Source organism: Alternaria arborescens (assembly GCF_004154835.1).
Source record: "Alternaria arborescens strain FERA 675 chromosome Unknown contig_1, whole genome shotgun sequence".
NCBI classification, from domain to species: domain Eukaryota; kingdom Fungi; phylum Ascomycota; class Dothideomycetes; order Pleosporales; family Pleosporaceae; genus Alternaria; species Alternaria arborescens.
The window spans coordinates 975663-989214 of NW_021167856.1; the positions used below are offsets into that span (position 1 = coordinate 975663).

The 13552-nt window shown below is 53.2% G+C and overlaps 5 protein-coding genes across 5 annotated transcripts; 3 read left to right on the plus strand and 2 right to left on the minus strand.

Moving 5' to 3' along the window:
• Positions 1-97: 97 nt before the first annotated feature.
• On the plus strand, positions 98-884 carry AA0111_g371 (hypothetical protein; the record flags this gene model as incomplete). Its single annotated transcript, XM_028649626.1, has 2 exons — positions 98-484; positions 552-884. 2 exons carry the CDS (start codon positions 98-100, stop codon positions 882-884), a joined length of 720 nt encoding a protein of 239 aa, XP_028512347.1.
• A 470-nt stretch (positions 885-1354) lies between these two features.
• AA0111_g372 (hypothetical protein) lies at positions 1355-2619 on the plus strand (the record flags this gene model as incomplete). Its single annotated transcript, XM_028649637.1, has 2 exons — positions 1355-2473; positions 2527-2619. The coding sequence occupies 2 exons, from the start codon at positions 1355-1357 to the stop codon at positions 2617-2619; spliced, it is 1212 nt and encodes a 403-aa protein (XP_028512346.1).
• A 955-nt stretch (positions 2620-3574) lies between these two features.
• Positions 3575-9744, plus strand: AA0111_g373 (hypothetical protein; the record flags this gene model as incomplete). The annotated part of the gene is made up of 2 exons (XM_028649648.1): positions 3575-6490; positions 6541-9744. 2 exons carry the CDS (start codon positions 3575-3577, stop codon positions 9742-9744), a joined length of 6120 nt encoding a protein of 2039 aa, XP_028512345.1.
• A 598-nt stretch (positions 9745-10342) lies between these two features.
• AA0111_g374 (hypothetical protein) lies at positions 10343-11643 on the minus strand (the record flags this gene model as incomplete). Its single annotated transcript, XM_028649659.1, has 4 exons — positions 10343-11119; positions 11175-11503; positions 11551-11578; positions 11629-11643. The coding sequence occupies 4 exons, from the start codon at positions 11641-11643 to the stop codon at positions 10343-10345; spliced, it is 1149 nt and encodes a 382-aa protein (XP_028512352.1).
• A 578-nt stretch (positions 11644-12221) lies between these two features.
• AA0111_g375 (hypothetical protein) lies at positions 12222-13044 on the minus strand (the record flags this gene model as incomplete). The annotated part of the gene is made up of 2 exons (XM_028649670.1): positions 12222-12949; positions 13005-13044. 2 exons carry the CDS (start codon positions 13042-13044, stop codon positions 12222-12224), a joined length of 768 nt encoding a protein of 255 aa, XP_028512351.1.
• Between the last annotated feature and the right edge of the window lie 508 nt (positions 13045-13552).

The following is a 13552-nucleotide window of genomic DNA, read 5'->3' on the forward strand; positions in this document are numbered from 1 at the left end:
ACCCATTGATACACGTTGCTTCTGTACTCCTTTCTCTTCTTCACTCTTACATCACTTTGCTACCTTGTTGTCTAATTGCATACTCGCATCTTTCGCCATGGCCGCCGGTAACTTCTCACTGCCTCCGGGGCAGCACCCTTACTACCCCATTGAGAAGGAGATTGTGGGCTACCTGGCCAACAAATGGGGCACGCTGGACCTGCTGCTCATGTTCGCTGCTGGATGTGTCGCCATCTTCAGCGTCACGTATGTCATGGTCAAGCGCCTGCGGCCCAATGCCAGCACCGGTGACCTTTCCACCATCATGTGGTTCGTGCTATGTGGCTGCATCCACTCGTTCTTCGAGGGCTACTTTGCCTACAACTTCAGGAACATGGGCGGATTGAACGATCTTTTTGGACAGTTGTGGAAGGAGTATGCGCTGAGTGACTCGCGTTACTTGACCCAGGACGCTTTCGTTCTGTGCATGGAGACTGTCACCGCTGTACGTACACACCGCTCCTCCCATTGCCCCAGAGCCCGACTGCAGTGACTAACGCACAACCTCATAGGTTTTCTGGGGCCCAGGTTCCTTCCTCTGCGCCTATCTCATCTCAATTGACCACCCCCTCCGCTACTCGGCTCAGCTCATCGTCTCGCTTGGTCAGTTCTACGGCGACGTTCTGTACTACGCTACATCGCTTTTCGACCACTACATCCTCAACCTCTCATACTCGCGTCCTGAACAGTTCTACTACTGGGGCTACTTTGTCTTGATGAACGCTTTCTGGATCGTTATCCCTGGATACCTCATGTACCAGAGCGTCATGGCTACATGGAGCGCTTTTGCGGCTGTCAACGATGCGGCAAGGCTTGTTGAGAAGATGGGCAAGAAGCGCAACTAGAAGAATGCTCCGTGCATCAGGCTTGTTGACACGGCTTCCGTGGACAGAAAATCACTACCGTCGGAGTGGAGGCGTGCTGGCATGGAAGTTATTATTACTATGGATTGAATGTTGGGATGGACTGCAAAAGTATTCTGGACACGATACAGGGACGCTATTTTGATACCCTAGATTTGAACGCGCATCTTGGTTCGAAGGCGCTTGATCGATAGGCTTGGATAATGCTAATAGAAGAATATGGCAACTAGATCCACAAAAGGAGAACTACCGTTCTGCTATCTGACTCTCCGCGTGTAACCCCGAAAGTGCCGATCACTCGACTTAGTGTTTACCCTAATATCGGCTTTTCGCGCGTCGTAAGCACGACCCTTGCCGCACATCACAAACAAGCCGTATACATAAGCTCTTGACAAGGTCTCCGACCTATTGGGCATCCAAATTTCGGGCAGTAAACCTTGATATTCACAGTCATGCATCTATCAAATGCTTTCTTCGCACACTTGTGCCTCCTCGCTTCTTCAGCCGCAGCCCTACCCAAGACCGGCAGCCATGCTTCTCATCCTCTCTCCCTCCAGATGGCTCAATCGATCGTTTCTCGGAACCAGGGTATCCTGGCCAGCCAAACAGACTCTTCTGCGCTTCTGCAAGCCGGGTTCGTTCAGAAGACGTTCCATCAAATCCTCTCCACCTATCCAAACGCCTCACTAGCACCGACGCTCGATGCTTACATCACCAGAAGTGTCGATTCTATAGTTTCTGTCGTCTCTAATGCCACACGCGATATCACATATCCCTTGGATCGTCTAAGTAGCGGGAACGGTTTACTACAACTATGGCAGGAGACCAGAGAAGAGAAGTACAGAATAGCAGTTGAAGCACTAAGGCAAAGTGTGGACTTACAGCCTAGAAATAATCAAGGAGGACTGTGGTATTACGTCTATCCGTACTGGAGCTACCTGGATGGCATGTTCAGCCTAACTCCGTTCCTTGCATCATATACCAATGATTTTGGCAACAGCTCTACAACAGAGACTGCACTAGAGGATATGGTCCTCCAACTCGACTTGCTATGGCAACACTGTTACTTTGAAAAGACTGGTCTTCTTGTGCACGGCTACGACGCTTCTCGCACGGCAGTGTGGGCCAACAACGTCACGGGCGCAAGCCCACATGTATGGGGACGCAGTCTAGGATGGTATTGTATGGCACTCATCGACACGCTTGAATTGCTGCCTCTTGCCGCCACTCATACACGGCGATACATCGAAACACGTTTCCAACAACTCATGTCAGCTGTTGTTGAGGCGGCGGACGCGAAGACAGGGGCCTGGTGGCAGGTGATGGATAGGCCTGGTCAGGAGGGGAATTATCTGGAGAGTAGTGCGAGTAGCATGTTCGTGTATGCTTTGCTCAAGGGCGTGAGGATGGGATTGTTGCCCACGCATGCGATGTCGAATGGCACTGTGGAAGTTGCAAAGAGGGCGTACACCTACATCGCCGATAGCTTTGTCGTGCATAACGGGAACGGGACGTTGGGCTGGAATGGCACGGTTGGGGTGTGTAGCTTGAACTCGACGGCTAGCTACGAGGTAAGTGATGACAAGTTGCAGGATTCCAAGTGGATGCTAATGAGGTGTCATAGTACTATGTGGGGCAGCCGATTGTCTACAACAGCGTGTTGGGATCAGCGGCCTTTGTGCGCGCGAGCTTGGAAGTTGAGAGATTGAGCATTTAGCGTGGTGAGGACATGTGATTTTGGCGGTCGTGGCGGGCACAAAAGCAATTGTAGGACAGGAGACTAAAATAAACATGGTGATTGATCCCACGCAAAAACCTCCGGGATCAGTATCATCGGTAATTTGACCAGGCCTTGGTATACCGCGAAGGCATGCGTGGCATAAATCCACAAAACCTGTTGTTGTTCTTGCAGCGTTGTATTGCCAGGGGTGTCTTTGACTAAGAAAATGGCGGGGTTGGTCCGCAAGCCAGTGACCATCGCGATGTTCGCAGGTATCTTGGATGTAGTTGTAATGGCAGCGGATGTGCAGCATGGGTTCGATGATCGAATCGTGGGTCAACGTGGTGTGCACAGCTGCTTAGGCGAGCATGGCCTTCATGGATGTTCCCGAGGGATAGCCCAACCTCACTGGGCTGCGAGATAGCAATGTCTCAGCCGGCATGTAAACAAGAGGCTGGAGAGGCTCGGACTCGACGTCGTCTAGACCAAGAGGCTGCATAGGAAGTTTATGCTGAAGGCACAAGCACCATCGGCTTATCGCATTGCTTGTCGCCGCCGACTGGGACGTGCTGCACACTTGGCCAGCCCGGTTTTACTGGCGGCCCGCATCCATTATTGGGTCATCAAACATCACACCGTCCCTCTAGCAGTTCGCTCAGTCTGCGCTACGCTCAACCATCCCCTCTGATGGGGTGACAGCTTTCACCACCGTCATCACCACCATCACTCACCTATACACTCGCTGTCTGCATTGTTGCGCGCCCCTCCTCACCCCTCTGCCGCCGCCTCTACGCACGCAGAGGCAGCTCCGGCGTAGCTCTGGAAACGGCCCGTCAGCCTCGACGACACAGAACACCAAAACACCAAAACACAAACACCCTCGGATCCGCGCACCGACAACCACTCCGTCCCCCGCGACGCCTGCCCGCAGCTCCAATGACACTGGGACTCGATGCCCGCTTCCCCCCGGCCCAGTGACCCTGAAAATACGGCTGGACAGAAGAGAAATGGCACGCCGGGCAAGAAGATGGGCGCGACGGACAAACAAGCAGCCATGGACGGCAAGGACTTTGCCAAGGCCATTGGCATCAACAAGCCCGCCAACGTGCGCGACAAGATAAAGCGCTGGCAGCAGGACGTCGACCCCGACGCCGCGAGCAAAGACGACGCCGGCGCATCCGCTCCCGAGACTTCGACCAAGCCTGCAGCCTCGCCCAAGCCGCTGACGACGCCAAAGACGAAGCCCCACGACGACAAACCCAACTGGAAACCTGTTCACGAGCGAGGGAAGTCGGTCGGCGCCAGTCCAGAGCGCCCGGGCAGCGCAAAGAAGACCCCCGTTCCCCACAATGAACTCGACGAGGACCTGCTCACGGCAACAGCGCCCAAGAAGCGCGTCATCAGTGATTCGCACTGGCGCGCCAAACAATCACCACCAAAGGATGCCGCTGGTCGCCCCCTGCCGAAGACAATCCCAAACGCCTGGGTGCGCCCCTCACGCATCATCCCCAAGAAGCCCCCGAGCCCTGAGCTCAAGCCTTTGGCTCCTGTCACGCCTCAATCGAACCCTCTGCTGCCCTTGGCCGAGTACATAGGCAAGAGCACAGGACAGGTGAAAGCCCAGCCGAAGCCCCGCCGACCATCAAAACCGTCGAGCTCAGAGAACGATCCTCGCCCGACGAGTAGCGGGGCAGGAAGCGGCAAGGGTGCCAAGAGTGCGAAGAGTGACGAAGCGCCGTCAGGTTCTACCTCGCCTCAGCCCGAGAAGGACAAGTCGGAGCTTGTGAGAGTCAGGCGCAGCAGACGACGCGCGCGGACATCACCACGGGCATCCATGTCGGCAGAGGATCTCATGCCCTTCACACCATGGACACGAGGAACAGGACGAAGATCCGGCTCAGTACAGAGCGACGACCCCCGCAATGTCGTCACAGTCGAGTACGCAGAGAGCTCAGCCCCGTCTATTAGCGAGAGCCGAATTACTTCGCCACGAGACGATGAATTGCGAGAGAGACGGCGCCGGCGCCGTCCGAGAAGCAATGGTGCTCGCACAGAAGACGAGAGCACCAAGCCGGCGCCAAAACCCTCACGGAAGAAGAGTCGCAGGTCCTACCCCAGGACCCAAGAGGAAGCTGCTACACCATTGATCATTCCAGCAGCCCAAGAGACGACCACTTCCACGAAACCACCGGGAAGCCGCTTAGAAGCCTGGCTCAGCAGCACGCCCGACCCCTTGGCAGAACCCAAGCCCCGACGCAGACGCAAGTCCAAGGAATCTATATCAAGTCCAGAATCCGCCTCCAAGGCCAGCAGATCCGAAGTCACACTATCCACCGACGTAACATCCGAGATTCCCGTCAAGAAGACGCGCTCGCGCCGCAGACGCAAGTCCAAGGAGTCTGTATCGTCTCTCGATCTGCCCGCTACGGTCGAAGGGTCAGAGGTTACTACCTCTACCAAGACAACGCAAGATGAGCCTACCAAGAAGTCACCACGAAGGCGCCAGTCAAAAGAATCAGTCTCATCTCTCGACCTGCCTTATAAGGCTGAGCAATCAGAAGTCAGTGCGTCCACTGAGACGACACGGGACGAACCCGTCGAGAAGCTCCGCCGTCGCAGCAGTGGTAGTGGTGGTGGTAGCAGAAGGCGTAGAAGACGTTCGAGCCGCGAGATGACCATCAACACCCAAAACCTTGATGAGGCTCCGTCTACCGTCGTTTCAGATGCCACGACCGAGACGACAACCCAGGACCAGGAGAGTGAAGTATCCGTTACCCCAACGCCCTCACTCAAGCGCCGTGGCGCAAAGCGCGGCCAGTATTCGCCCACCAAGGGTCGATCCATGTCCTCTCCTCTCCGTGAATCTACCTCGATCGATGATATACCCAAGGATGACGTTACTGATTTGGACGCTGCTTCCTCTGCGCCCTCTTCATCTGTCGATATGCCTGTACCTGATGCCATGCCTATGCCTTTGCGACCACGACAAATTCTAGGTCCACGTATGTTCCCTTCCACTGGCAAGCGCCTTTCAACCATTGCTTCGTCGCGGTCAGCGCACTCATCGCAAGCCCCAGCTTCTGATACCATTACAACCATCTCTGAGGAAGCAAGCACCGTTCCCGGAGCACCTGCATCAGAAGTAGGCTCGTACTTGAACCCGGAAACCTCGACTATTATCAGCCGCCAGAGTACCCGTCGCAGGAAGCTTGCCAGCCATGCGGATCTCATATCCGTACTTTCCATGCCCAAGGCAAGCTCAAAGTCCAAGAGTATCGTCTCTGCCCGGAGTATTCGTACTAACAGGAGTCGCCTGGCTACTGCCACTATTGATGACATAATGAAGGAGCTTACTGCTGATGAAGAGAAATATATGCGGGAGCTCCGCACCTTGGTCGATGGTGTTATTCCTGTCCTTCTCAGCTGCGTCCTTTCCAAGTCCGAATCCGCCATCGCAGCTGGCCTGTTCTCTCGCTCTTCCAAGTCAGATCCAAGTGAAGTAACCAAGCCAATCGTTGACATGGGTGTCTGTCTAGAGCGACTCAAAAACTTGCACAAGCGCGTTCCCAAGGAAGACTCCGATGCGCTTGTCTCCTGGGCTCAGAGCGCGCAGCGGGTATACTCCGACTATATCTCCGCGTGGCGCCTTGGCTTCCAAGACGTTGTAATCAGTCTTGCACCAGCAGATGACGATCCTTTCAAGCCCGCGAAGGTCGTCAATGGACCAGAAGACGGCGCGCCATGGGACGAAGGCATGCCGCGAAACGCTGAAGGATACGTAGTCAACAGCGATGGCGAGCGCGTCGACGTCGCCTATATGCTCAAGCGCCCGCTGGTGCGACTCAAGTATCTCTCCAAGAGTTTGAAGGTATGTTGAGGTAACCTGTCCATGTTAATGTAATGCTAACATCAACCAAGGGTATCAACCACTTGAAACCCTCCGACCGAGTAGAGCAAATCTCAAAGATCTTCCAGGATCTAGTTACGGCAGCACGCAAGCGGTCGAACGACGAACAAGCCCGCCTCGAAGACGAGGCTGCGGCTAGCGTTGATCCCACTCGCGCCCGTGATCCCCGAAGCCTCGCCCCCCTTGCGGGCGTCCGGGTTGATTCCACGCGTTGCGTGCGAGCTAGAGATCATTTCGATCTCCACCTGTTCCACTCGAGTGGTCAGGAAATGAGTTGTCGCGTTGAGCTCCTGCTCCGCGACAATGCACCAGGCACAGGAGTCGGAGGTGACATACTGTTCTGCGAAGTGGACCCGACAGGACGTTGGTTACTCCTACCACCTGTCCAGCTCAGTAACGCCTCCGCACGAAATGGCGATCTGCAAGGCGAAATAATCGTCATGATTCGTGGGAAACAAAATGATGGATCAGAATGGAGTGAAGTCATGTCCTTGATATCCGAGGATGAACAGGCTGGTTTCGAGTGGGTGCAAATGCTCGGTCTCAATCCCATCCCACCTCCAATCGAAGAAGTCAGGAAAAACCAGGCTACATCCAACAATGCGCAAAGGCCGGCCAGCAGCCACGGATCGTCTTCCCTCCTTTCAGCCGCAACCCAATCTACACCCCCACAGAAAAGCAGGACACCAAGCCCACATGAGATTGACATCCCTATTGGCGAGCAACATACTGAAGTATCAAAAGTATGGCACTACGACACCCCCGATAGGCGTAACCAGTCTCGTACCATATCGCCTATCACTCCACCCAGTGGTGATGGCTATCATATCAATGCATATGATTCAGAGCCCCATACGCCCATAGATGCTATGCAGACCGCCTATCAGCTCCTCAACGATCCTGACAGGACGCCTCGCGGTCTTGACGAGGCAGTACGAGCGGAAGGCACCGGGTCACCTTCGAGCTTGAAACGAACAAGGGCGAAGAGATTATCTAAGAACCCCACTCTTTCCCCACACTCAGCACGGCCGTCTCGCCAGATCACGCTCGAAGATCCGGCAGAGCCAGAGAAGACTAAATCGCCGGTCCAAGAGACTAAGCCACGTCGGAAGTCTACTAAGAAGCGTCCCCAAAAGAGCTACAGTGTCTGGATGCCATCCTCTCAAGTAGATGATTCCGACGAGTCCGACGAATCTTACAGTTCTGAAGAAGACAAGAGCACTGTCAAAGACTCAGAGATCTCACCACCTGGCTCGCCTCCCTCTCCACAGCGTCCACAAGCACATAGGCGAGTGTCCTCTGTTCCCTCGCTGGAATTACCGAGCATCCCAAGACAAAGGAAGTCAAGCCGTCCATCAACACCAACACAAGATGCGGAAGATGAAGAAGACAGTGTTCGGGAGGCTTCAGCCTCTGCACCACCGAAGATGCATGGAAAGAGACACGATATAATTGTCGAAGATATTGTAGAGCCCAAAACAGAGGTCGAGGAGCCACCGCCAACACCACCACACCGATCTTCTAGTCCCGCAACCCCTGTAACCCTCAAGGGAACCAAAACGCCTGTATTCACCCCAACACTACCTGGCTTCAAGAACAAGAGGCGATCATCATCACCCTTGAAGCATGAGTATGAGCCTTCTACCTGCACAGAGGAGTCAAGCGAAAGTGAGGAAGAATCTCCCTCTGAGGATGAGGTGGGCGAGGAAGACGAAGAAAGCCTTACCTCGGAGTCGTCAGAAGATGAACTGGATGATGACGTCCCCATGCCGCTCATGCCAATCGGATACCTTGGGCCACGCGGGTATCCTGGGCGTACATACACCACTGGCAGAGAAACCAGCCGTCCTGCCCCCGCAGAGAAGGTAGAGAAGACCGAGAAGGTTGAAGATGAGACTAAAAAGTTCCCCAAAGTCTCACCTCCCGCATCAATCTACACTCTTCCCAACGGCACTATCACCCCATCGCAATCCGCGTCGAACACGCCATACAGAACTGTTCCGCAGGGTTCCGGCAAGGCTTCAAAGACCATCGCATCTATCTTCGCCTGGTCTGATAATGGCCGATGGGATAGTTTGCATCCAGACGAATGTAGCATCGTCGTTACGCCAGGCAAGATCGAGGTCTACGAGATCTCGATCAACCATTCTAAGCCTTTCCTGGCCGACGGCGACGAGATTATCACTCCCGAGGGAGGTGCTCCCCTAATTGCGGTTGAGCTTACCCCTCTGGTGCCGTTGCGCAAATCGACGGCCATTGATATCTCCATTCGCTCTCCACCTACCGCAGAGTCGCGCATTAAAGCTGGCAACAACATCATGTTGAGAAGTCGCAACGCAGCTGAGTGCTCGCAACTATATGCCATGATCAACCAATCCCGCATCAACAACCCGACCTACATAGCTCTTCAGAACGCCCGCGGCCCTTACGGACAATCTAGCTGGGCCGAGGCAATGGACCGCCAGAACGCAGCTAGGACAAGCGCTGAGTCTTCTGGTTGGCTAGGTGGCACGTTGGGAAGGAGAAGCAGCTACCGCAAGTCAAGCACACGTGCTGCTTCCATCTCTGCAGCCACTGAATCGTCCGTTGGCACTATGAATTCTGCCCTCCGCTCGGCATTGGGTCGCTTTTCGTTCGGCAAGAGCGGCGTCTTCAGCATCCGCAACTCGACCCTCGGATCTCGTAGTACAGGTTCCTCGTTCGACAACGGCTCCAACTCTCGACCTGGCTCGGGCGCAACTACACCTACGGGCGATGGAATGCGGGCGCCTGGTGCACCAGCTGGCATTACAAACACCAAGTGCAGGCTTTACGAGCGAGAATCACTTAAGAAATGGCGCGACATGGGCAGCGCACGGCTAACAATCATGCTGCCCTCACCCAACCCAAGCGAGCCATCGTCACCCATTAACCCACGACAGCGCGCACCTGGCACAAGAGACCACACACAGGAGCGACGCATTCTGCTCACTGGCAAGAAACATGGCGAGACATTGCTTGACGTTACTTTGTCCGAGACATGCTTTGAGCGTGTCGCACGAAGTGGTATTGCTGTTAGCGTATGGGAAGACCACATGAATGAAGACGGTGAGGTGGGTGGTGTAGGCAAGACTGGTGGTGTCTTGGGTGCAAGAGCAAGAGTCTTCATGATACAAATGAAGAGTGAGAGGGAGTGCGCATATTGCTTCAGTCTTCTGGGTAAGCTGAGGTACTAAGCCACAAACATGAGAGGGAGAGAGGAAGGACTGCACCAACAGAACGCAGCAACACACAACACGCATCCGCCATCTCGTCACTACTATCGATTTTGTGCTTTTGTACTGCGAGCAAGCGTGGCGTTCTTTTTCACGATTTACAACGGGCGGTATTTCAAGAGGGCTTTCTGTGATACCAAATTCCCTATACAACTTTCGCTTTGTAATACTGCTTCATGTTCATTACTTTCCTTGTCCATACTGGTTCTCTTATGCATATGGATGGAGTGTTTTCTTGTCTTTGGGAAATATACACGTGTCTTTTGCGTTTGATACCAGGTGTGTATGTTTGAAATCCTTTGGTTTTTCTGAGTGTGGGAGGTATATAGGATTAAGGCCGCGTTGGGCGGAATGGGGTGGATAGATTAATGGACAGATGTGTTGTCGAGACTTTGGGTGTTCTTGACTGTGAAGCAAACAGCTGAGGTTGACGACTACGGCGACTATACTATCACAAAGTCCAACGCCCTCTTCTTCAGCCTAGCAGCACGCGGCGGAGACCAACGAGAAGAGAATGTGGCAGGTCCTAGTTCAACATGTATCACCTCACTCGCTTCATCTACTCAAGATCTTTATCCTTGCATCCTTCTGGTGCAGTCACAGGGTTACACCTTGCAGCTAATCCTCCAGGAAGCCTGGCCACATAGTCCCAGCCCCATCGACTGCTCATGCCCCACGCTGGGAAGTCGGTACTGACGATCTGCGCACCGCTCTCGAAAGCACTTTCCCGCATCTCCGTAGTGCGGTTCAGGATGGTATCGAGAGGCACGTCAGCACGAGTTCGGATCAGGTATCCCTTCTTCACAAGACGCTGGATCTCAGCGGTGTCACTCCCACGCGGTTCGTTGTGCTTGATGAATGCAGCATCGGGTGAGCCTTCGAGTGCGTTGGTGAAGACGGTACGGTTCTGAAGTGATGGTGCACCAGTAAGGTAGAGCTCACGAGGCGAATTGGGATCAGTGGGCTTCGGATCGTTGTCGAAGAAGAACATCAGCCGACCGCGCACGTCCTTTAGCTTCGGCCACCCATGCTGCAAGACAGACTGTTCGAGGGTGAGGCCATTCTTACGCACGTCGTCGGGGCGGATGAGCTGTTCCTTGGGGAAAACAGAGAGAATTTCCGCGTCGACGTTCAAGAGGCGTGGAAGCGTCCAGTTTGTCGCTTCACCAGGACAGGCACCGCCTAATTGACATGCTGGCGCATCTGTCTTTAGCTCTAGATCGATGGTAATGGGTACATGTCTGGGATTCGCATCCGACCAGCTCTTCAACTGTTCGAGGCAGTCAATGAAGGTATGGCACACAGAGTCAGGGTCAAAATCTGTGACGTGGAAAACCTGCAGATTCAAAGATACGAAGTCAGTGTATGTCTCACATGCATTTCGTATAGACACAACTTGCCTTGATGCCCGGCTTCTTCAGCACATCCCTGTTGTAAGGTGTGCTTGCATTGGTCAAGTTTGAAAGCGTCCATATTACGGGGGGATAGTATAGGCCGCCCTTCTCATCTGGATGTAGGTCGAGTTCCAAAGAGCGCACGGATTGGTATTCCAGTTGATTGTCGAGCTCCGCGTGCGAATAATAGTAGTCTTCTGGGGACGGAACATACTTCTCGAACACAGGTCGCTCGGCAAGTGAGACTTCACGATGGTAGGAGTTGTGTGTTCCGATAACCTGGATGTGGTTGAAGCGAATATCGGACTTTGAAGCCAATGCGCTTTCTGAATGTAATTAGCTTTGAGAAGCTTCTGGTAAATAGTAAACATACGAGCAAAGAGCACGACGCTCGCGGAAGTCTGTTCTTGTCAGCAGTTGCTCGTTTCGTGTCTTCGTCCTTGATGCATACCAAAGGGCCCATCATATTGCTCGTTCCTTTGTAAGCAAAGTCCGTGTACAAGATGAAGACACTCAAGATACACACAAAGGCTGCGAGTAGCAAGGCTCGGCCTTTATACGCCATCCTACCCATGCTGTTAAGCCCGCGATGCCTCGCACTAGAGCTCAGACGTTGAAGTCGTTCCCGCCATGCATCCGATTCACGCTAGCCCGTCGCGTGCGCTCACAATAGCTCGCGATTGGTTAATCGTGCCACGTGGGATGAGTGTACACGCTTCGAAAGTTCTCAATTTAGAAGGTGCAGAAATCACCGAATGGTAGTGTCGGATATGCATCGCTTTATATTTGTGCACCGTTTCGATGGAAGGTGATTTTAGAACGAATAAGCGGTAGTTTGATGGCAGAAGCGATGATGGCCACGGAGCTGTTAGGAGAAAAGCGGGGTAACACCCTGTAAAGAAGGGAGCTACCACATGTCTTGGATTGTCAACAGCATCGAAGAGGAACAGTGCAGAGTAGTCGAATAACAGAATCTATGGGCACCAAAATCTGTGTTCCGAATTGAATTCTACAACTGGTCGTACCAGGATATACTGGCTGCCACTACCAATCATGCTTTTGTCCATACTTGGCAATGAAGCCACCCACTTCAGCATCTCTTTCACCCTGCACGATTTCCAATAGCCCCTTTGCGCTTGTCTCTGAGCTTTCGACGCCGTTCTCTACTCTCTGTTCTCTATCGCCGCCCAGATCCGTTACTACAAAGCCAGGACAGTAGGTCCAGACTTTGAAGCCGTCCGGCTTGAGCTGATAGTACTGGTATGCTGTCAACATATTCAGTGCAGCTTTGCTCATGCGATATCCAGGATATTTCACACCAGAGTAAGAGCCGCTGTGGTCTGAGATTGCGCCAATGCTGCCGAGGCTGGAGCTTACGTTAATGATGCGTGGGTTGGATGAATGCTTCATTAGGGGAATGAAAGCCTGGGTAATAAGTGTTGCGCCAAACACGTTGGTCTCGAAAATCGTGCGCATCAGCTCTCGGTTGGGCCATGTTTCATCTCTTTCTGGGCAAACACCAGCGTTGTTGATAAGGACGTCAAGATGTCCAAAATCCTGCTCAACTTTCTTGGCTGCCGCTTCGATAGAAGTGTCGTCGTTGGCGTCAAGTTGTATCAGAGAGAGGGTGCCTTGGATGCCCGGTTTGGCTTGCAGTTCTTTCAGAACGGTCCCACCCTTCGAAAGGTTGCGTGCACCGATGATGACATGATAGTTTGGGGAGGCGGACGCGATGTAAATCGCCGTGTCCAGGCCAATACCATTCGTTGCGCCTACACAAGTAATTAAGATGAGGAGCTTAGTGTATATTTTTGGAGAGCTGGTTACCTGTAATGAGCACGACCTCTTTCTCTGAGTAAGATGTCATGTTCGACTGGAGCTTATGGAGCGTTGTAGGATGGGTATTAAGACGTTCAATATGAATTGAAGTGGAACGAATGGATTCTGGTGATGCTCAAGTCGACGTAGAACAGTGGCAAATATATATCCTGCCAACAAAGTAACACCGGATGAATAAATTCCTCAGGCGTCCAGCGGGTAAAGTTGTGGATGGATTGAGTATAGTTGAGGATGTGGTGATTAGCAAATGGGGAAATGTACGAGGAGTAACGCCGTACATCGCCAGGGAGTTTGCAGGTATATTCGGGTTTAATTGACTAAATCCGACTCGTTGGTCCTCATGAAGTCATTCGAAACGCCCTGCCAAGACCTAAAGTCTAAACTCCACTGCTCGCCTTACACGCGTTCTTATAAATCCTCGGGCTTGAAAGTTGAATTCATGTGCGAGGACGGTGTAAATGCGCGATGAACTCGTTGCATAAATCCGAGATGCGCTTCCATTCTTTCACATGGAGCGCGAGCAAATGTGTGGCGGG